Raw genomic sequence first — 21,964 nt, 5'->3', positions numbered from 1 at the left:
ACATCACCTACACACATCACCCACACACATCACCCACACACATCACCCACACACATCACTACACACATCACCCACCACACATCACCCACACACATCACCCACACACATCACCCACACACATCACTACACACATCACCCCACACACATCACTACACACATCACCCACACACATCACCCACACACATCACTACACACATCACCCACACACATCACCTACACACATCACCCACACACAGCACCCACACACATCACCTACACACATCACTACACACATCACCCACACACATCACCCACACACATCACCTACACACATCACCTACACACATCACCTACACACATCACCTACACACATCACCCACACACATCACCTACACACATCACCCACACACATCACCTACACACATCACCCACACACATCACATCACCCACACACATCACCTACACACATCACCCACACACATCACCCACACACATCACCCACACACATTCACTACACACATCACCCACACACATCACCCACACACATCACCCACACACATCACCCACACACATCACTACACACATCACCTACACACATCACCCACACACATCACCCACACACATCACTACACACATCACCTACACACATCACCCACACACATCACCTACACACATCACCCACACACATCACCCACACACATCACCCACACACATCACCTACACACATCACCCACACACATCACCTACACACATCACTACACACATCACTACACACATCACTACACACATCACCTGCACACATCACCCGCACACATCACCTGCACACATCACCCGCACACAATCACCCGCACACATCACCCGCACACATCACCCGCACACATCACCCGCACACATCACCCACACACATCACCTACACACATCACCTACACACATCACCCACACACATCACCCACACACATCACCCACACACATCACCTACACACACATCACCCACACACATCACCTACACACATCACACCTACACACATCACCCACACACATCACTACACACATCACCTACACACATCACTACACACATCACTACACACATCACCTACACACATCACCTACACACATCACCTACACACATCACCTACACACATCACCTACACACATCACCCACACACAGCACCCACACACATCACCTACACACATCACCTACACACATCACCTACACACATCACCTACACACATCACCCACACACATCACCCACACACATCACCCACACACATCACCCACACACATCACCCACACACATCACCCACACACATCACCTACACACATCACCCACACACATCACCCACACACATCACCCACACACATCACCCACACACATCACCCACACACAGCACCCACACACAGCACCCACAACACAGCACCCACACACATCACCCACACACATCACCCACACACAATCACCCACACACATCACCCACACACATCACCCACACACATCACCCACACACATCACCCACACACAGCACCCACACACATCACCCACACACAGCACCTACACACATCACCCACACACAGCACCTACACACATCACCCACACACATCACCTACACACATCACTGTCACTGTCTGCTCTCCAGTCTCCTCACTCTCTGCTCTCCAGTCTCCTCACTGTCTGCTCTCCAGTCTCCTCGCTGTCTGCTCTCCAGTCTCCTCGCTGTCTGCTCTCCAGTCTCCTCGCTGTCTGCTCTCCAGTCTCCTCGCTGTCTGCTCTCCAGTCTCCTCGCTGTCTGCTCTCCAGTCTCCTCGCTGTCTGCTCTCCAGTCTCCTCGCTGTCTGCTCTCCAGTCTCCTCGCTGTCTGCTCTCCAGTCTCCTCGCTGTCTGCTCTCCAGTCTCCTCGCTGTCTGCTCTCCAGTCTCCTCGCTGTCTGCTCTCCAGTCTCCTCGCTGTCTGCTCTCCAGTCTCCTCGCTGTCTGCTCTCCAGTCTCCTCGCTGTCTGCTCTCCAGTCTCCTCGCTGTCTGCTCTCCAGTCTCCTCGCTGTCTGCTCTCCAGTCTCCTCGCTGTCTGCTCTCCAGTCTCCTCGCTGTCTGCTCTCCAGTCTCCTCGCTGTCTGCTCTCCAGTCTCCTCACTGTCTGCTCTCCAGTCTCCTCACTGTCTGCTCTCCAGTCTCCTCACTGTCTGCTCTCCAGTCTCCTCTCTGTCTGCTCTCCAGTCTCCTCACTGTCTGCTCTCCAGTCTCCTCACTGTCTGCTCTCCAGTCTCCTCACTGTCTGCTCTCCAGTCTCCTCACTCTGCTCTCCAGTCTCCTCACTGTCTGCTCTCCAGTCTCCTCACTCTCTGCTCTCCAGTCTCCTCACTCTCTGCTCTCCAGTCTCCTCACTCTCTGCTCTCCAGTCTCCTCACTCTCTGCTCTCCAGTCTCCTCACTCTCTGCTCTCCAGTCTCCTCACTCTCTGCTCTCCAGTCTCCTCACTCTCTGCTCTCCAGTCTCCTCACTCTCTGCTCTCCAGTCTCCTCACTCTCTGCTCTCCAGTCTCCTCACTCTCTGCTCTCCAGTCTCCTCACTCTCTGCTCTCCAGTCTCCTCACTCTCTGCTCTCCAGTCTCCTCACTCTCTGCTCTCCAGTCTCCTCACTCTCTGCTCTCCAGTCTCCTCACTCTCTGCTCTCCAGTCTCCTCACTCTCTGCTCTCCAGTCTCCTCACTCTCTGCTCTCCAGTCTCCTCACTCTCTGCTCTCCAGTCTCCTCACTCTCTGCTCTCCAGTCTCCTCACTCTCTGCTCTCCAGTCTCCTCACTGTCTGCTCTCCAGTCTCCTCACTGTCTGCTCTCCAGTCTCCTCACTGTCTGCTCTCCAGTCTCCTCACTCTCTGCTCTCCAGTCTCCTCACTCTCTGCTCTCCAGTCTCCTCACTCTCTGCTCTCCAGTCTCCTCACTCTCTGCTCTCCAGTCTCCTCACTGTCTGCTCTCCAGTCTCCTCTCCAGTCTCCTCACTGTCTGCTCTCCAGTCTCCTCACTGTCTGCTCTCCAGTCTCCTCGCTGTCTGCTCTCCAGTCTCCTCGCTGTCTGCTCTCCAGTCTCCTCGCTGTCTGCTCTCCAGTCTCCTCGCTGTCTGCTCTCCAGTCTCCTCACTCTCTGCTCTCCAGTCTCCTCACTGTCTGCTCTCCAGTCTCCTCTCCAGTCTCCTCACTGTCTGCTCTCCAGTCTCCTCACTGTCTGCTCTCCAGTCTCCTCACTCTCTGCTCTCCAGTCTCCTCACTCTCTGCTCTCCAGTCTCCTCTCCAGTCTCCTCACTGTCTGCTCTCCAGTCTTTTCACTGTCTGCTTTTCAGTCTCCTCACTGTCTGCTCCCAGTCTCCTCACTGTCTGCTCTTCAGTCTCCTCACTGTCTGCTCTCCAGTCTCCTCACTGTCTGCTCTCCAGTCTCCTCACGGTCTGCTCTCCAGTCTCCTCACGGTCTGCTCTCCAGTCTCCTCACTGTCTGCTCTCCAGTCTCCTCACTGTCTGCTCTCCAGTCTCCTCACTGTCTGCTCTCCAGTCTCCTCACTGTCTGCTCTCCAGTCTCCTCACTGTCTGCTCTCCAGTCTCCTCACTGTCTGCTCTCCAGTCTCCTCACTGTCTGCTCTCCAGTCTCCTCACTGTGTGCTCTCCAGTCTCCTCACTGTGTGCTCTCCAGTCTCCTCACTGTGTGCTCTCCAGTCTCCTCACTGTGTGCTCTCCAGTCTCCTCACTGTGTGCTCTCCAGTCTCCTCACTGTGTGCTCTCCAGTCTCCTCACTGTGTGCTCTCCAGTCTCCTCACTGTCTGCTCTCCAGTCTCCTCACTGTGTGCTCTCCAGTCTCCTCACTGTGTGCTCTCCAGTCTCCTCACTGTGTGCTCTCCAGTCTCCTCACTGTCTGCTCTCCAGTCTCCTCACTGTCTGCTCTCCAGTCTCCTCACTCTCTGCTCTCCAGTCTCCTCACTCTCTGCTCTCCAGTCTCCTCACTCTCTGCTCTCCAGTCTCCTCACTCTCTGCTCTCCAGTCTCCTCACTCTCTGCTCTCCAGTCTCCTCACTCTCTGCTCTCCAGTCTCCTCACTCTCTGCTCTCCAGTCTCCTCACTCTCTGCTCTCCAGTCTCCTCACTCTCTGCTCTCCAGTCTCCTCGCTCTCTGCTCTCCAGTCTCCTCGCTCTCTGCTCTCCAGTCTCCTCGCTCTCTGCTCTCCAGTCTCCTCGCTCTCTGCTCTCCAGTCTCCTGTCTGCTTTCCAGTCTCCTGTCTGCTTTCCAGTCTCCTCGCTCTCTGCTCTCCAGTCTCCTCAGCTCTCTGCTCTCCAGTCTCCTCACTCTCTGCTCTCCAGTCTCCTCACTCTCTGCTCTCCAGTCTCCTCACTCTCTGCTCTCCAGTCTCCTCACTCTCTGCTCTCCAGTCTCCTCACTCTCTGCTCTCCAGTCTCCTCACTCTCTGCTCTCCAGTCTCCTCACTCTCTGCTCTCCAGTCTCCTCACTCTCTGCTCTCCAGTCTCCTCACTCTCTGCTCTCCAGTCTCCTCACTCTCTGCTCTCCAGTCTCCTCACTCTCTGCTCTCCAGTCTCCTCACTCTCTGCTCTCCAGTCTCCTCACTCTCTGCTCTGCTCTCCAGTCTCCTCGCTGTCTGCTCTCCAGTCTCCTCGCTGTCAGTCTCCTCGCTGTCTGCTCTCCAGTCTTTTCACTGTCTGCTTTTCAGTCTCATCACTGTCTGCTCCCAGTCTCCTCACTGTCTGCTCTCCAGTCTCCTCACTGTCTGCTCTCCAGTCTCCTCACTCTGCTCTCCAGTCTCCTCACTGTCTGCTCTCCAGTCTCCTCACTGTCTGCTCTCCAGTCTCCTCGCTCTCTGCTCTCCAGTCTCCTCGCTCTCTGCTCTCCAGTCTCCTCACTCTCTGCTCTCCAGTCTCCTCACTCTCTGCTCTCCAGTCTCCTCACTCTCTGCTCTCCAGTCTCCTCACTCTCTGCTCTCCAGTCTCCTCACTCTCTGCTCTCCAGTCTCCTCACTCTCTGCTCTCCAGTCTCCTCACTCTCTGCTCTCCAGTCTCCTCACTCTCTGCTCTCCAGTCTCCTCACTCTCTGCTCTCCAGTCTCCTCACTCTCTGCTCTCCAGTCTCCTCACTCTCTGCTCTCCAGTCTCCTCACTCTCTGCTCTCCAGTCTCCTCTCCAGTCTCCTCACTGTCTGCTCTCCAGTCTCCTCACTGTCTGCTCTCCAGTCTCCTCACTCTCTGCTCTCCAGTCTCCTCACTCTCTGCTCTCCAGTCTCCTCACTGTCTGCTCTCCAGTCTCCTCTCCAGTCTCCTCACTGTCTGCTCTCCAGTCTTTTCACTGTCTGCTTTTCAGTCTCCTCACTGTCTGCTCCCAGTCTCCTCACTGTCTGCTCTCCAGTCTCCTCACTGTCTGCTCTCCAGACTCCTCACGGTCTGCTCTCCAGTCTCCTCACGGTCTGCTCTCCAGTCTCCTCACTGTCTGCTCTCCAGTCTCCTCACTGTCTGCTCTCCAGTCTCCTCACTGTCTGCTCTCCAGTCTCCTCACTGTCTGCTCTCCAGTCTCCTCACTGTCTGCTCTCCAGTCTCCTCACTGTCTGCTCTCCAGTCTCCTCACTGTCTGCTCTCCAGTCTCCTCACTGTCTGCTCTCCAGTCTCCTCACTGTCTGCTCTCCAGTCTCCTCACTGTCTGCTCTCCAGTCTCCTCACTGTCTGCTCTCCAGTCTCCTCACTGTGCTGCTCTCCAGTCTCCTCACTGTCTGCTCTCCAGTCTCCTCACTCTCTGCTCTCCAGTCTCCTCACTCTCTGCTCTCCAGTCTCCTCACTCTCTGCTCTCCAGTCTCCTCACTCTCTGCTCTCCAGTCTCCTCACTCTCTGCTCTCCAGTCTCCTCACTCTCTGCTCTCCAGTCTCCTCACTCTCTGCTCTCCAGTCTCCTCACTCTCTGCTCTCCAGTCTCCTCACTCTCTGCTCTCCAGTCTCCTCACTCTCTGCTCTCCAGTCTCCTCACTCTCTGCTCTCCAGTCTCCTCACTCTCTGCTCTCCAGTCTCCTCACTCTCTGCTCTCCAGTCTCCTCACTCTCTGCTCTCCAGTCTCTCACTCTCTGCTCTCCAGTCTCCTCACTCTCTGCTCTCCAGTCTCCTCACTCTCTGCTCTCCAGTCTCCTCACTCTCTGCTCTCCAGTCTCCTCACTCTCTGCTCTCCAGTCTCCTCACTCTCTGCTCTCCAGTCTCCTCACTCTCTGCTCTCCAGTCTCCTCACTCTCTGCTCTCCAGTCTCCTCACTCTCTGCTCTCCAGTCTCCTCACTCTCTGCTCTCCAGTCTCCTCACTCTCTGCTCTCCAGTCTCCTCACTCTCTGCTCTCCAGTCTCCTCACTCTCTGCTCTCCAGTCTCCTCACTCTCTGCTCTCCAGTCTCCTCACTCTCTGCTCTCCAGTCTCCTCACTCTCTGCTCTCCAGTCTCCTCACTCTCTGCTCTCCAGTCTCCTCACTCTCTGCTCTCCAGTCTCCTCACTCTCTGCTCTCCAGTCTCCTCACTCTCTGCTCTCCAGTCTCCTCACTCTCTGCTCTCCAGTCTCCTCACTCTCTGCTCTCCAGTCTCCTCACTCTCTGCTCTCCAGTCTCCTCACTCTCTGCTCTCCAGTCTCCTCACTCTCTGCTCTCCAGTCTCCTCACTGTCTGCTCTCCAGTCTCCTCACTGTCTGCTCTCCAGTCTCCTCACTGTCTGCTCTCCAGTCTCCTCACTGTCTGCTCTCCAGTCTCCTCACTGTCTGCTCTCCAGTCTCCTGTCTGCTCTCCAGTCTCCTCACTGTCTGCTCTCCAGTCTCCTCACTCTCTGCTCTCCAGTCTCCTCACTCTCTGCTCTCCAGTCTCCTCACTGTCTGCTCTCCAGTCTCCTCACTCTCTGCTCTCCAGTCTCCTCACTCTCTGCTCTCCAGTCTCCTCACTCTCTGCTCTCCAGTCTCCTCACTCTCTGCTCTCCAGTCTCCTCACTCTCTGCTCTCCAGTCTCCTCACTCTCTGCTCTCCAGTCTCCTCACTCTCTGCTCTCCAGTCTCCTCACTCTCTGCTCTCCAGTCTCCTCGCTCTCTGCTCTCCAGTCTCCTCGCTCTCTGCTCTCCAGTCTCCTCGCTCTCTGCTCTCCAGTCTCCTCGCTCTCTGCTCTCCAGTCTCCTCGCTCTCTGCTCTCCAGTCTCCTCGCTCTCTGCTCTCCAGTCTCCTCGCTCTCTGCTCTCCAGTCTCCTCGCTCTCTGCTCTCCAGTCTCCTCGCTCTCTGCTCTCCAGTCTCCTCGCTCTCTGCTCTCCAGTCTCCTCGCTCTCTGCTCTCCAGTCTCCTCGCTCTCTGCTCTCCAGTCTCCTCGCTCTCTGCTCTCCAGTCTCCTCGCTCTCTGCTCTCCAGTCTCCTCGCTCTCTGCTCTCCAGTCTCCTCGCTCTCTGCTCTCCAGTCTCCTCGCTCTCTGCTCTCCAGTCTCCTCGCTCTCTGCTCTCCAGTCTCCTCGCTCTCTGCTCTCCAGTCTCCTCGCTCTCTGCTCTCCAGTCTCCTCGCTGTCTGCTCTCCAGTCTCCTCACTGTCTGCTCTCCAGTCTTTTCACTGTCTGCTTTTCAGTCTCCTCACTGTCTGCTCCCAGTCTCCTCACTGTCTGCTCTCCAGTCTCCTCACTGTCTGCTCTCCAGTCTCCTCACTCTGCTCTCCAGTCTCCTCACTGTCTGCTCTCCAGTCTCCTCGCTCTCTGCTCTCCAGTCTCCTCGCTCTCTGCTCTCCAGTCTCCTCACTCTCTGCTCTCCAGTCTCCTCACTCTCTGCTCTCCAGTCTCCTCACTCTCTGCTCTCCAGTCTCCTCACTCTCTGCTCTCCAGTCTCCTCGCTCTCTGCTCTCCAGTCTCCTCGCTCTCTGCTCTCCAGTCTCCTCGCTCTCTGCTCTCCAGTCTCCTCGCTCTCTGCTCTCCAGTCTCCTCGCTCTCTGCTCTCCAGTCTCCTCGCTCTCTGCTCTCCAGTCTCCTCGCTCTCTGCTCTCCAGTCTCCTCGCTCTCTGCTCTCCAGTCTCCTCGCTCTCTGCTCTCCAGTCTCCTCGCTCTCTGCTCTCCAGTCTCCTCGCTCTCTGCTCTCCAGTCTCCTCGCTCTCTGCTCTCCAGTCTCCTCGCTCTCTGCTCTCCAGTCTCCTCGCTCTCTGCTCTCCAGTCTCCTCGCTCTCTGCTCTCCAGTCTCCTCGCTCTCTGCTCTCCAGTCTCCTCGCTGTCTGCTCTCCAGTCTCCTCACTGTCTGCTCTCCAGTCTTTTCACTGTCTGCTTTTCAGTCTCCTCACTGTCTGCTCCCAGTCTCCTCACTGTCTGCTCTCCAGTCTCCTCACTGTCTGCTCTCCAGTCTCCTCACTCTGCTCTCCAGTCTCCTCACTGTCTGCTCTCCAGTCTCCTCGCTCTCTGCTCTCCAGTCTCCTCGCTCTCTGCTCTCCAGTCTCCTCACTCTCTGCTCTCCAGTCTCCTCACTCTCTGCTCTCCAGTCTCCTCACTCTCTGCTCTCCAGTCTCCTCACTCTCTGCTCTCCAGTCTCCTCACTCTCTGCTCTCCAGTCTCCTCACTCTCTGCTCTCCAGTCTCCTCACTCTCTGCTCTCCAGTCTCCTCACTCTCTGCTCTCCAGTCTCCTCACTCTCTGCTCTCCAGTCTCCTCACTCTCTGCTCTCCAGTCTCCTCACTCTCTGCTCTCCAGTCTCCTCACTCTCTGCTCTCCAGTCTCCTCACTCTCTGCTCTCCAGTCTCCTCACTCTCTGCTCTCCAGTCTCCTCACTCTCTGCTCTCCAGTCTCCTCACTCTCTGCTCTCCAGTCTCCTCACTCTCTGCTCTCCAGTCTCCTCACTCTCTGCTCTCCAGTCTCCTCACTCTCTGCTCTCCAGTCTCCTCACTCTCTGCTCTCCAGTCTCCTCACTCTCTGCTCTCCAGTCTCCTCACTCTCTGCTCTCCAGTCTCCTCACTCTCTGCTCTCCAGTCTCCTCACTCTCTGCTCTCCAGTCTCCTCACTCTCTGCTCTCCAGTCTCCTCACTCTCTGCTCTCCAGTCTCCTCACTGTCTGCTCTCCAGTCTCCTCACTGTCTGCTCTCCAGTCTCCTCACTGTCTGCTCTCCAGTCTCCTCACTGTCTGCTCTCCAGTCTCCTCACTGTCTGCTCTCCAGTCTCCTCTCCAGTCTCCTCACTGTCTGCTCTCCAGTCTCCTCACTGTCTGCTCTCCAGTCTCCTCACTGTCTGCTCTCCAGTCTCCTCACTGTCTGCTCTCCAGTCTCCTCACTGACTGCTCTCCAGTCTCCTCACTGACTGCTCTCCAGTCTCCTCACTGTCTGCTCTCCGTCTCCTCACTGTCTGCTCTCCAGTCTCCTCACTGTCTGCTCTCCAGTCTCCTCACTGTCTGCTCTCCAGTCTCCTCACTCTCAGCTCTCCAGTCTCCTCACTGTCTGCTCTCCAGTCTCCTCACTGTCTGCTCTCCAGTCTCCTCACTGTCTGCTCTCCAGTCTCCTCACTGTCTGCTCTCCAGTCTCCTCACTGTCTGCTCTCCAGTCTCCTCACTGTCTGCTCTCTCCAGTCTCTTCGCTGTCTGCTCTCCAGTCTCCTCGCTGTCTGCTCTCCAGTCTCCTCGCTGTCTGCTCTCCAGTCTTTTCACTGTCTGCTTTTCAGTCTCCTCACTGTCTGCTCCCAGTCTCCTCACTGTCTGCTCTCCAGTCTCCTCACTGTCTGCTCTCCAGTCTCCTCACTCTGCTCTCCAGTCTCCTCACTGTCTGCTCTCCAGTCTCCTCGCTCTCTGCTCTCCAGTCTCCTCGCTCTCTGCTCTCCAGTCTCCTCACTCTCTGCTCTCCAGTCTCCTCACTCTCTGCTCTCCAGTCTCCTCACTCTCTGCTCTCCAGTCTCCTCACTCTCTGCTCTCCAGTCTCCTCGCTCTCTGCTCTCCAGTCTCCTCGCTCTCTGCTCTCCAGTCTCCTCGCTCTCTGCTCTCCAGTCTCCTCGCTCTCTGCTCTCCAGTCTCCTCGCTCTCTGCTCTCCAGTCTCCTCGCTCTCTGCTCTCCAGTCTCCTCGCTCTCTGCTCTCCAGTCTCCTCGCTCTCTGCTCTCCAGTCTCCTCGCTCTCTGCTCTCCAGTCTCCTCGCTCTCTGCTCTCCAGTCTCCTCGCTCTCTGCTCTCCAGTCTCCTCGCTCTCTGCTCTCCAGTCTCCTCGCTCTCTGCTCTCCAGTCTCCTCGCTCTCTGCTCTCCAGTCTCCTCGCTCTCTGCTCTCCAGTCTCCTCGCTGTCTGCTCTCCAGTCTCCTCACTGTCTGCTCTCCAGTCTTTTCACTGTCTGCTCTCCAGTCTCCTCACTCTCTGCTCTCCAGTCTCCTCACTCTCTGCTCTCCAGTCTCCTCACTCTCTGCTCTCCAGTCTCCTCACTCTCTGCTCTCCAGTCTCCTCACTGTCTGCTCTCCAGTCTCCTCACTGTCTGCTCTCCAGTCTCCTCACTGTCTGCTCTCCAGTCTCCTCACTGTCTGCTCTCCAGTCTCCTCACTGTCTGCTCTCCAGTCTCCTCTCCAGTCTCCTCACTGTCTGCTCTCCAGTCTCCTCACTGTCTGCTCTCCAGTCTCCTCACTGTCTGCTCTCCAGTCTCCTCACTGTCTGCTCTCCAGTCTCCTCACTGACTGCTCTCCAGTCTCCTCACTGACTGCTCTCCAGTCTCCTCACTGTCTGCTCTCCGTCTCCTCACTGTCTGCTCTCCAGTCTCCTCACTGTCTGCTCTCCAGTCTCCTCACTGTCTGCTCTCCAGTCTCCTCACTCTCAGCTCTCCAGTCTCCTCACTGTCTGCTCTCCAGTCTCCTCACTGTCTGCTCTCCAGTCTCCTCACTGTCTGCTCTCCAGTCTCCTCACTGTCTGCTCTCCAGTCTCCTCACTGTCTGCTCTCCAGTCTCCTCACTGTCTGCTCTCTCCAGTCTCTCGCTGTCTGCTCTCCAGTCTCCTCGCTGTCTGCTCTCCAGTCTCCTCGCTGTCTGCTCTCCAGTCTCCTCGCTGTCTGCTCTCCAGTCTCCTCGCTGTCTGCTCTCCAGTCTCCTCGCTGTCTGCTCTCCAGTCTCCTCGCTGTCTGCTCTCCAGTCTCCTCGCTGTCTGCTCTCAGTCTCCTCGCTGTCTGCTCTCTCAGTCTCCTCAGCTGTCTGCTCTCCAGTCTCCTCAGCTGTCTGCTCTCCAGTCTCCTCGCTGTCTGCTCTCCAGTCTCCTCGCTGTCTGCTCTCCAGTCTCCTCGCTGTCTGCTCTCTCCAGTCTCCTCGCTGTCTGCTCTCTCCAGTCTCCTCGCTGTCTGCTCTCCAGTCTCCTCGCTGTCTGCTCTCCAGTCTCCTCGCTGTCTGCTCTCCAGTCTCCTCGCTGTCTGCTCTCCAGTCTCCTCGCTGTCTGCTCTCCAGTCTCCTCGCTGTCTGCTCTCCAGTCTCCTCGCTGTCTGCTCTCCAGTCTCCTCGCTGTCTGCTCTCCAGTCTCCTCGCTGTCTGCTCTCCAGTCTCCTCGCTGTCTGCTCTCCAGTCTCCTCGCTGTCTGCTCTCCAGTCTCCTCGCTGTCTGCTCTCCAGTCTCCTCGCTGTCTGCTCTCCAGTCTCCTCGCTGTCTGCTCTCCAGTCTCCTCGCTGTCTGCTCTCCAGTCTCCTCGCTGTCTGCTCTCCAGTCTCCTCGCTGTCTGCTCTCCAGTCTCCTCGCTGTCTGCTCTCCAGTCTCCTCGCTGTCTGCTCTCCAGTCTCCTCGCTGTCTGCTCTCCAGTCTCCTCGCTGTCTGCTCTCCAGTCTCCTCGCTGTCTGCTCTTCCAGTCTCCTCGCTGTCTGCTCTTCCAGTCTCCTCGCGCTGTCTGCTTTCCAGTCTCCTCGCTGTCTGCTCTCCAGTCTCCTCACGGTCTGCTCTCCAGTCTCCTCGCTGTCTGCTTTCCAGTCTCCTCGCTGTCTGCTCTCCAGTCTCCTCGCTGTCTGCTTTCCAGTCTCCTCGCTGTCTGCTCTCCAGTCTCCTCGCTGTCTGCTCTCCAGTCTCCTCGCTGTCTGCTCTCCAGTCTCCTCGCTGTCTGCTCTCCAGTCTCCTCGCTGTCTGCTCTCCAGTCTCCTCGCTGTCTGCTCTCCAGTCTCCTCGCTGTCTGCTCTCCAGTCTCCTCGCTGTCTGCTCTCCAGTCTCCTCGCTGTCTGCTCTCCAGTCTCCTCGCTGTCTGCTCTCCAGTCTCCTCGCTGTCTGCTCTCCAGTCTCCTCGCTGTCTGCTCTCCAGTCTCCTCGCTGTCTGCTCTCCAGTCTCCTCGCTGTCTGCTCTCCAGTCTCCTCGCTGTCTGCTCTCCAGTCTCCTCGCTCTCTGCTCTCCAGTCTCCTCGCTCTCTGCTCTCCAGTCTCCTCGCTGTCTGCTCTCCAGTCTCCTCGCTGTCTGCTCTCCAGTCTCCTCGCTGTCTGCTCTCCAGTCTCCTCGCTGTCTGCTCTCCAGTCTCCTCGCTGTCTGCTCTCCAGTCTCCTCGCTGTCTGCTCTTCAGTCTCCTCGCTGTCTGCTCTCCAGTCTCCTCACTGTCTGCTCTCTTCAGTCTCCTCACGGTCTGCTCTCCAGTCTCCTCGCTGTCTGCTCTCTCCAGTCTCCTCGCTGTCTGCTCTCCAGTCTCCTCGCTGTCTGCTCTCTCCAGTCTCTTCGCTGTCTGCTCTCCAGTCTCCTCGCTGTCTGCTCTCCAGTCTCCTCGCTGTCTGCTCTCCAGTCTCCTCGCTGTCTGCTCTCTCAGTCTCCTCGTCTGTCTGCTCTCAGTCTCCTCGCTGTCTGCTCTCCAGTCTCCTCGCTGTCTGCTCTCCAGTCTCCTCGCTGTCTGCTCTCCAGTCTCCTCGCTGTCTGCTCTCCAGTCTCCTCGCTGTCTGCTCTCCAGTCTCCTCGCTGTCTGCTCTCCAGTCTCCTCGCTGTCTGCTCTCCAGTCTCCTCGCTGTCTGCTCTCCAGTCTCCTCGCTGTCTGCTCTCCAGTCTCCTCACTGTCTGCTCTCCAGTCTCCTCACTGTCTGCTCTCCAGTCTCCTCACGGTCTGCTCTTCAGTCTCCTCGCTGTCTGCTCTCCAGTCTCCTCGCTGTCTGCTCTCCAGTCTCCTCGCTGTCTGCTTTCCAGTCTCCTCGCTGTCTGCTTTCCAGTCTCCTCACTGTCTGCTTTCCAGTCTCCTCGCTGTCTGCTTTCCAGTCTCCTCGCTGTCTGCTCTCCAGTCTCCTCGCTGTCTGCTCTCCAGTCTCCTCGCTGTCTGCTCTCCAGTCTCCTCGCTGTCTGCTCTCCAGTCTCCTCGCTGTCTGCTCTCCAGTCTCCTCGCTGTCTGCTCTCCAGTCTCCTCGCTGTCTGCTCTCCAGTCTCCTCGCTGTCTGCTCTCCAGTCTCCTCACTCTCTGCTCTCCAGTCTCCTCGCTGTCTGCTCTCCAGTCTCCTCGCTGTCTGCTCTCCAGTCTCCTCGCTGTCTGCTCTCCAGTCTCCTCGCTCTCTGCTCTCCAGTCTCCTCGCTCTCTGCTCTCCAGTCTCCTCGCTGTCTGCTCTCCAGTCTCCTCGCTGTCTGCTCTCCAGTCTCCTCGCTGTCTGCTCTCCAGTCTCCTCGCTGTCTGCTCTCCAGTCTCCTCACTGACTGCTCTCCAGTCTCCTCGCTGTCTGCTCTCCAGTCTCCTCGCTGTCTGCTCTCCAGTCTCCTCACTGACTGCTCTCCAGTCTCCTCACGGTCTGCTCTCCAGTCTCCTCGCTGTCTGCTCTCCAGTCTCCTCGCTGTCTGCTCTCCAGTCTCCTCGCTGTCTGCTCTCCAGTCTCCTCGCTGTCTGCTCTCCAGTCTCCTCACTGTCTGCTCTCCAGTCTCCTCACTGTCTGCTCTCCAGTCTCCTCGCTGTCTGCTCTCCAGTCTCCTCAGTTTTCCTCTCATACAGTTCTGTTTTCTATTTTCCCGCTTTTTTCTGTCACTTATCTCCACGCAGGCGCCCTGGCCCCACCCCGTCAGGTGACTGATTTGGCGGGCTGAGCGGCGCCGTCTTATCACGTGACTGACGGTGCAGGGTCCGGCGGTTACACGAACATGGCGGCGCTGTCCCTGTATTTCTGCGGGAGCATCCGAGGCGGCAGAGAGGACCGGGCGATATACGCGGAGATCATCCAGCAGCTGCGGCGCTACGGGACGGTGCTGACAGAACACATCGGCTGCGCGGACATCTCTGAAGCCGGTATATACTTATCTAGGGACCAATAAAATGGCGGCGCCCTGTGCTGCGGACATAGATCAGCGGTGTAAGCTGCCATCCGAATGTGCGTCTGTATGTGAGCAGGAGCTGATGGGTGTATAAGTAAGTACACCCGCCCTCAGCGCTGGCAGTTCATTTTCTACAGGCAGGCACTAAGATAGTTCCCTCAGAGGAACAGCTCAGTACCCCCCTCCCCGAAGTGCTGCTCAAGTGCCCGCCCAAGCCCCCCCTACACAAGTGCCCGCCCAAGCCCCCCCTACACAAGTGCCCGCCCAGACCCCCCTACACAAGTGCCCGCCCAAGCCCCCCTACACAAGTGCCCGCCCAGACCCCCCCTACACAAGTGCCCGCCCAAGCCCCCCCTACACAAGTGCCCGCCCAGACCCCCCCCTACACAAGTGCCCGCCCAGACCCCCCCTACACAAGTGCCCGCCCAGACCCCCCCTACACAAGTGCCCGCCCCAGCCCCCCCTACACAAGTGCCCGCCCCAGCCCCCCCTACACAAGTGCCCGCCCAGACCCCCCCCTTACACAAGTGCCCGCCCAGACCCCCCCTACACAAGTGCCCGCCCAGATCCCCCCCTACACAAGTGCCCGCCCAGATCCCCCCTTACACAAGTGCCCGCCCAGACCCCCCCCTACACAAGTGCCCGCCCAGACCCCCCCCTACACAAGTGCCCGCCCAGACCCCCCCTACACAAGTGCCCGCCCAAGCCCCCCCTACACAAGTGCCCGCCCAGACCCCCCCCTACACAAGTGCCCGCCCAGACCCCCCCCTACACAAGTGCCCGCCCAGACCCCCCCCCTACACAAGTGCCCACCCATCACCCCCCCTACACAAGTGCCCACCCATCACCCCCCCTACACAAGTGCCCACCATCACCCCCCCTACACAAGTGCCCGCCCAGACCCCCCCCTACACAAGTGCCCACCCATCACCCCCCCTACACAAGTGCCCACCCATCACCCCCCCCTACACAAGTGCCCACCCATCACCCCCCCTACACAAGTGCCCGCCCAGACCCCCCCCCTACACAAGTGCCCACCCATCACCCCCCCTACACAAGTGCCCGCCAGACCCCCCCTACACAAGTGCCCGCCCAGACCCCCCCTACACAAGTGCCCGCCCAGACCCCCCCCCTTACACAAGTGCCCGCCCAGACGCCCCCCTTACACAAGTGCCCGCCCAGACCCCCCCACACAAGTGCCCGCCCAGACCCCCCCACACAAGTGCCCGCCCAAGCCCCCCCCCTACACAAGTGCCCGCCCAAGCCCCCCCCCTACACAAGTGCCCGCCCAGACCCCCCCTACACAAGTGCCCGCCCAGACCCCCCCTTACACAAGTGCCCGCCCAGACCCCCCCTTACACAAGTGCCCGCCCAGACCCCCCCTACACAAGTGCCCGCCCAGACCCCCCCTACACAAGTGCCCGCCCAGACCCCCCCCCCTACACAAGTGCCCACCCAGACCCCCCCCCTACACAAGTGCCCACCCAGACCCCCCCTACACAAGTGCCCACCCAGACCCCCCTTACACAAGTGCCCGCCCAGACCCCCCCCCCCCTACACAAGTGCCCACCCAGACCCCCCCTACACAAGTGCCCACCCAGACCCCCTACACAAGTGTCCGCCCAGACCCCCCCCTACACAAGTGCCCGCCCAGACCCCCCTACACAAGTGCCCGCCCAGACCCCCCCCTTACACAAGTGCCCGCCCAGACCCCCCCCTTACACAAGTGCCCGCCCAGACCCCCCCTACACAAGTGCCCGCCCAGACCCCCCCCTACACAAGTGCCCGCCCAGACCCCCCCTACACAAGTGCCCGCCCAGACCCCCCCCTTACACAAGTGCCCGCCCAGACCCCCTACACAAGTGCCCGCCCAGACCCCCCTACACAAGTGCCCGCCCAGACCCCCCCTACACAAGTGCCCGCCCAGACCCCCCCCCCTACACAAGTGCCCGCCCAGACCCCCCCCCTACACAAGTGCCCACCAGACCCCCCCCCTACACAAGTGCCCACCCAGACCCCCCCTACACAAGTGCCCACCCAGACCCCCCCTACACAAGTGCCCACCCAGACCCCCCTACACAAGTGTCCGCCCAGACCCCCCCTACACAAGTGCCCGCCCAGACCCCCCCTACACAAGTGCCCGCCCAGACCCCCCCCTTACACAAGTGCCCGCCCAGACCCCCCCCTTACACAAGTGCCCGCCAGACCCCCCCTACACAAGTGCCCGCCCAGACCCCCCCCTACACAAGTGCCCGCCCAGACCCCCCCCTACACAAGTGCCCGCCCAGACCCCCCCCCTTACACAAGTGCCCGCCCAGACCCCCCCCTTACACAAGTGCCCGCCCAGACCCCCCCTTACACAAGTGCCCGCCCAGACCCCCCCCCTACACAAGTGCCCGCCCAGACCCCCCCCCCTACACAAGTGCCCGCCCAGACCCCCCCCCCTACACAAGTGCCCGCCCAGACCCCCCCCCCTACACAAGTGCCCGCCCAGACCCCCCCCCTACACAAGTGCCCGCCAGACCCCCCCCCTACACAAGTGCCCACCCAGACCCCCCCCACACAAGTGCCCACCCAGACCCCCCTACACAAGTGCCCGCCCAGACCCCCCCCTACACAAGTGCCCACCCAGACCCCCCCCCTACACAAGTGCCCACCCAGACCCCCCCCCTACACAAGTGCCCGCCCAGACCCCCCCTACACAAGTGCCAGCCCAGACCCCCCCCTACACAAGTGCCCGCCCAGACCCCCCCTACACAAGTGCCCGCCCAGACCCCCCCCTACACAAGTGCCCGCCCAGACCCCCCCCTACACAAGTGCCCGCCCAGACCCCCCCCTACACAAGTGCCCGCCCATCATTCCCCCTACACAAGTGCCCGCCCAGATCCCCCCTACACAAGTGCCCGCCCAGACCCCCCCCCTACACAAGTGCCCGCCAGACCCCCCCCTACACAAGTGCCCGCTCAGACCCCCCCAACACAAGTGCTCGCCCAGACCCCCCTACACAAGTGCCCACCCAGACCCCCCCCCTACACAAGTGCCCGCCCAGACCCCCCCCTACACAAGTGCCCGCCCAGACCCCCCCTACACAAGTGCCCACTCATCACCCCCCCTACAGAAGTGCCTGCCCATCACCCCCCCCCTACAGAAGTGCCTGCCCAGACCCCCCCCTTACACAAGTGCCCGCCCAGACCCCCCCCTTACACAAGTGCCCGCCCAGACCCCCCTACACAAGTGCCCGCCCAGACCCCCCCCTACACAAGTGCCCGCCCAGACCCCCCCCTACACAAGTGCCCGCCCAGACCCCCCCCTTACACAAGTGCCCGCCCAGACCCCCTACACAAGTGCCCGCCCAGACCCCCCCTACACAAGTGCCCGCCCAGACCCCCCCTACACAAGTGCCCGCCCAGACCCCCCCCCCTACACAAGTGCCCGCCCAGACCCCCCCCCTACACAAGTGCCCACCCAGACCCCCCCCCCTACACAAGTGCCCACCCAGACCCCCCCTACACAAGTGCCCACCCAGACCCCCCCTACACAAGTGCCCACCCAGACCCCCCTACACAAGTGTCCCGCCCAGACCCCCCCCTACACAAGTGCCCGCCCAGACCCCCCCTACACAAGTGCCCGCCCAGACCCCCCCCTTACACAAGTGCCCGCCCAGACCCCCCCCTTACACAAGTGCCCGCCCAGACCCCCCCTACACAAGTGCCCGCCCAGACCCCCCCCCTACACAAGTGCCCGCCCAGACCCCCCCCTACACAAGTGCCCGCCCAGACCCCCCCCTTACACAAGTGCCCGCCCAGACCCCCCCCTTACACAAGTGCCCGCCCAGACCCCCCCCTTACACAAGTGCCCGCCCAGACCCCCCCCCTACACAAGTGCCCGCCCAGACCCCCCCCCCTACACAAGTGCCCGCCCAGACCCCCCCCCCTACACAAGTGCCCGCCCAGACCCCCCCCCCTACACAAGTGCCCGCCCAGACCCCCCCCTACACAAGTGCCCGCCCAGACCCCCCCCCCTACACAAGTGCCCACCCAGACCCCCCCACACAAGTGCCCACCCAGACCCCCCTACACAAGTGCCCGCCAGACCCCCCCCTACACAAGTGCCCACCCAGACCCCCCCCCCTACACAAGTGCCCACCCAGACCCCCCCCCTACACAAGTGCCCGCCCAGACCCCCCCTACACAAGTGCCAGCCCAGACCCCCCCCTACACAAGTGCCCGCCCAGACCCCCCCTTACACAAGTGCCCGCCCAGACCCCCCCTACACAAGTGCCCGCCCAGACCCCCCCTTACACAAGTGCCCGCCCAGACCCCCCCCTTACACAAGTGCCCGCCCAGACCCCCCCTACACAAGTGCCCGCCCAGACCCCCCCCTACACAAGTGCCCGCCCAGACCCCCCCCTACACAAGTGCCCGCCCAGACCCCCCCTTACACAAGTGCCCGCCCAGACCCCCCCCTTACACAAGTGCCCGCCCAGACCCCCCCCTTACACAAGTGCCCGCCCAGACCCCCCCCCCTACACAAGTGCCCGCCCAGACCCCCCCCCCTACACAAGTGCCCGCCCAGACCCCCCCCCCTACACAAGTGCCCGCCCAGACCCCCCCCCCTACACAAGTGCCCGCCCAGACCCCCCCCCTACACAAGTGCCCGCCCAGACCCCCCCCCCTACACAAGTGCCCACCCAGACCCCCCCACACAAGTGCCCACCCAGACCCCCCTACACAAGTGCCCGCCCAGACCCCCCCTACACAAGTGCCCACCCAGACCCCCCCCCCTACACAAGTGCCCACCCAGACCCCCCCCCTACACAAGTGCCCGCCCAGACCCCCCCTACACAAGTGCCAGCCCAGACCCCCCCCTACACAAGTGCCCGCCCAGACCCCCCCCTACACAAGTGCCCGCCCAGACCCCCCCCTACACAAGTGCCCGCCCAGACCCCCCCTACACAAGTGCCCGCCCAGACCCCCCCCTACACAAGTGCCCGCCCATCATTCCCCCTACACAAGTGCCCGCCCAGATCCCCCCTACACAAGTGCCCGCCCAGACCCCCCCCCTACACAAGTGCCCGCCCAGACCCCCCCCTACACAAGTGCCCGCTCAGACCCCCCCAACACAAGTGCTCGCCCAGACCCCCCTACACAAGTGCCCACCCAGACCCCCCCCCTACACAAGTGCCCGCCCAGACCCCCCCCTACACAAGTGCCCGCCCAGACCCCCCCTACACAAGTGCCCACTCATCACCCCCCCTACAGAAGTGCCTGCCATCACCCCCCCCCTACAGAAGTGCCTGCCCATCACCCCCCTACACAAGTGCCCATCACCCCCCCCCTACACAAGTGCCCACTCATCACCCCCCCTACAGAAGTGCCTGCCCATCACCCCCCCTACAGAAGTGCCTGCCATCACCCCCCCTACACAAGTGCCCATCACCCCCCCCCTACACAAGTGCCCGCTCATCACCCCCCCTACAGAAGTGCCTGCCCATCACCCCCCTACAGAAGTGCCTGCCCATCACCCCCCTACAGAAGTGCCTGCCCATCACCCCCGCCACAAAAGTGTCCTCCGCATGCTCCCTGCAAAAGTGTCCTCCGCATGCTCCCTGCAAAAGTGTCCTCCGCATGCTCCCTGCAAAAGTGTCCTCCGCATGCTGCCCTCAGAAGTGTCCTCCGCATGCTGCCCTCAGAAGTGCCCTCCGCTGCCGCCCTCAGAAGTGCCTGCCACCGCTCTCCCTACAGAACTGTCCGCCGCCCTTACAGAAGTGGCTACCGGCCGCACCTACACGTGTGTCCGCCCACCGCCCTTACAGAAGTGCCTGCCCACTGCCCCTACAGAAGTGTCTGCCCACTGCCCCTACAGAAGTGTCTCACCTGCTGTTCGCCTGTACAACAGTCCCCACCTCTACAGGAGTGTCTACCCCCACCCCTACAGAAGTGCCAGCTGCCTCCCCTAATGACGCGCCTGCCCACTGTCGCCCCTATAGAAGTGCCAGCCCTTACAGAAATGTCTGCCACCCTTATAGAAGTGCCTGCTGGCTACCTGTACCGGAATCCCTGCCCCTACAGAAGTGCCCGTCCCTATAGAAGTGCCTGCTCCTACAGAAGTGACTGCCCATCGCCCATACAGAAGTACCCATCGCTGCCCCTATAGAAGTGCCCACACCATCCGAGAATCTCCTGCCACCATCGGTAGCGGCTGATTGGGGAGTCTCTCCTCCAAAGATCAGATAACCAATGAGCACAGGAGATGACTCCAGTGATGGCCAGCGGGACAGAAGTACTGGGAGTCCTGCCTCAGGCTCAGATTCCAGGTGACAAAGATGTGTTCCCCATTCCCAGATCGGTGACGTTTCCATCCGGTGAGCTCCATCACCCTTCAGATCTCCTCGGTGTACAGGACGGTCTGTGTATGTGTAAAATATAAATGATCTTTCCTTCACTCACTACATCCGATCGCCCACTCATGTCATCACTTCAAAAACATCTCTAGAATTCAAACTTTTCTTATCGTTGACTCTGCAAAAACGTTTGTCTCCCTTATTCATTCTCATCTGGATTACTGTAACTCTGAATTAGCCGATCTCCCTCTTACTAAACTCTCCCCTCTCCAATTCGTCCTGAATGAGGCATGCTGGATCATATTCGTCGACCAATGCCTCCACCCTGTGCCAGTCATTGCACTGGTTGCCCATCCTCTACAGAGTACAAGATAAACTTATCTCTCTCGCCCACAAAGCTCTCTCCACAGTGCAACACTGCCCTATATGTCCCTCTTCTCTGTCTATTGCCTACCCGTGCCCTCTGTTCTGCTAATGTCCTAAGACAGTCATCCTCTATAATCTAAACCTCCCACTCTTGTCTCCCAAGACTTCTTGTGATCTGCGCCATTTCTTTGGAACGTGCTATCCAGGACAATTCACAGTTTTTAAAATGTGTGAAAAAAACACGTGTTAAGAGCAGCTTATCACCTCACTTGTCTAACTACACCCGTTTTGTCCTTACAATATTTTTTCAAAATCTGCTTCCTTGCATCATCTGTTTACACCCTCTCTGCGCTGAATAGCCCTCTGTACCTGCACTTGTATATACTGTCTGGTGACCGATTCATGCAGAGATACAGTGGGTACAGAAAGTATTCAGACCCCTTTACATTTTTCACTCTTTGTTTCATTGCAGCCATTTGGTAAATTCAAAAAAGTTCATTTTTCTCATTAATGTGCACTCTGCACCCCATCTTGACAGAAAAAAAGAAATGTTGAATTTTTTTGCAAATTTAAAAAAAAAGAAAAATGGAAATATCTCTTGGTGATAAGTATTCAGCCCCTTTGCTCAGACACTCATATTTAATCCCATGCTGTCTATTTCCTTGTGATCCTCCTTGAAATGGTTCTACTCCTTCATTGGGGTCCAGCTGTGTTTAAACGGATAGTACTTGAATTGGAAAGGCGCACACCTGTGTATATAAGACCTCACAGCTCACACTGCAGGTCACACCAAATGAGGATCATGAGGTTAAAAGAACTACCCAAGGAGCTCAGAGACAGAATTGGGGCAAGGCACAGATCTGGCCAAGGTTACAAAAGAATTTCTGCAGTACTCAAGGTTCATAAGAGCACAGTGGCCTCCATAATCCATAAATGGGAGAAGTTTGGGACCAACAGAACTCTTCCTAGACCCGACCGTCCAGCCAAACTGAGCAATCGTGGGAGAAGAGCCTTGGTGAGGGAGGTAAAGAAGAACCCCAAGATCACTGCGGCTGAGCTCCAGAGATGCAATAGGGAGATGGGAGAAAGTTCCACAAAGTCAACAA

General features: G+C 59.2%; 1 protein-coding gene across 1 annotated transcript in view; it reads left to right on the top strand.

The window, feature by feature from the left end:
* The first annotated feature begins 13,928 nt into the window (after positions 1 to 13,928).
* Positions 13,929 to 21,964, top strand: part of DNPH1 (2'-deoxynucleoside 5'-phosphate N-hydrolase 1) — an 80,650-nt gene continuing 72,614 nt past the window's right edge. The window contains exon 1 of the mRNA XM_075337901.1: positions 13,929 to 14,123. Coding sequence (XP_075194016.1) covers positions 13,979 to 14,123 — 145 coding nt within the window. The 5' untranslated portion in view covers positions 13,929 to 13,978. The remainder of the gene's footprint in view (positions 14,124 to 21,964) is intronic.

This window comes from Anomaloglossus baeobatrachus, chromosome 3 (genome assembly GCF_048569485.1).
Source record: "Anomaloglossus baeobatrachus isolate aAnoBae1 chromosome 3, aAnoBae1.hap1, whole genome shotgun sequence".
NCBI lineage: Eukaryota > Metazoa > Chordata > Amphibia > Anura > Aromobatidae > Anomaloglossus > Anomaloglossus baeobatrachus.
Note: the sequence above shows the minus strand (reverse complement) of the source record. Positions and strands in the feature narration are given on the sequence as shown.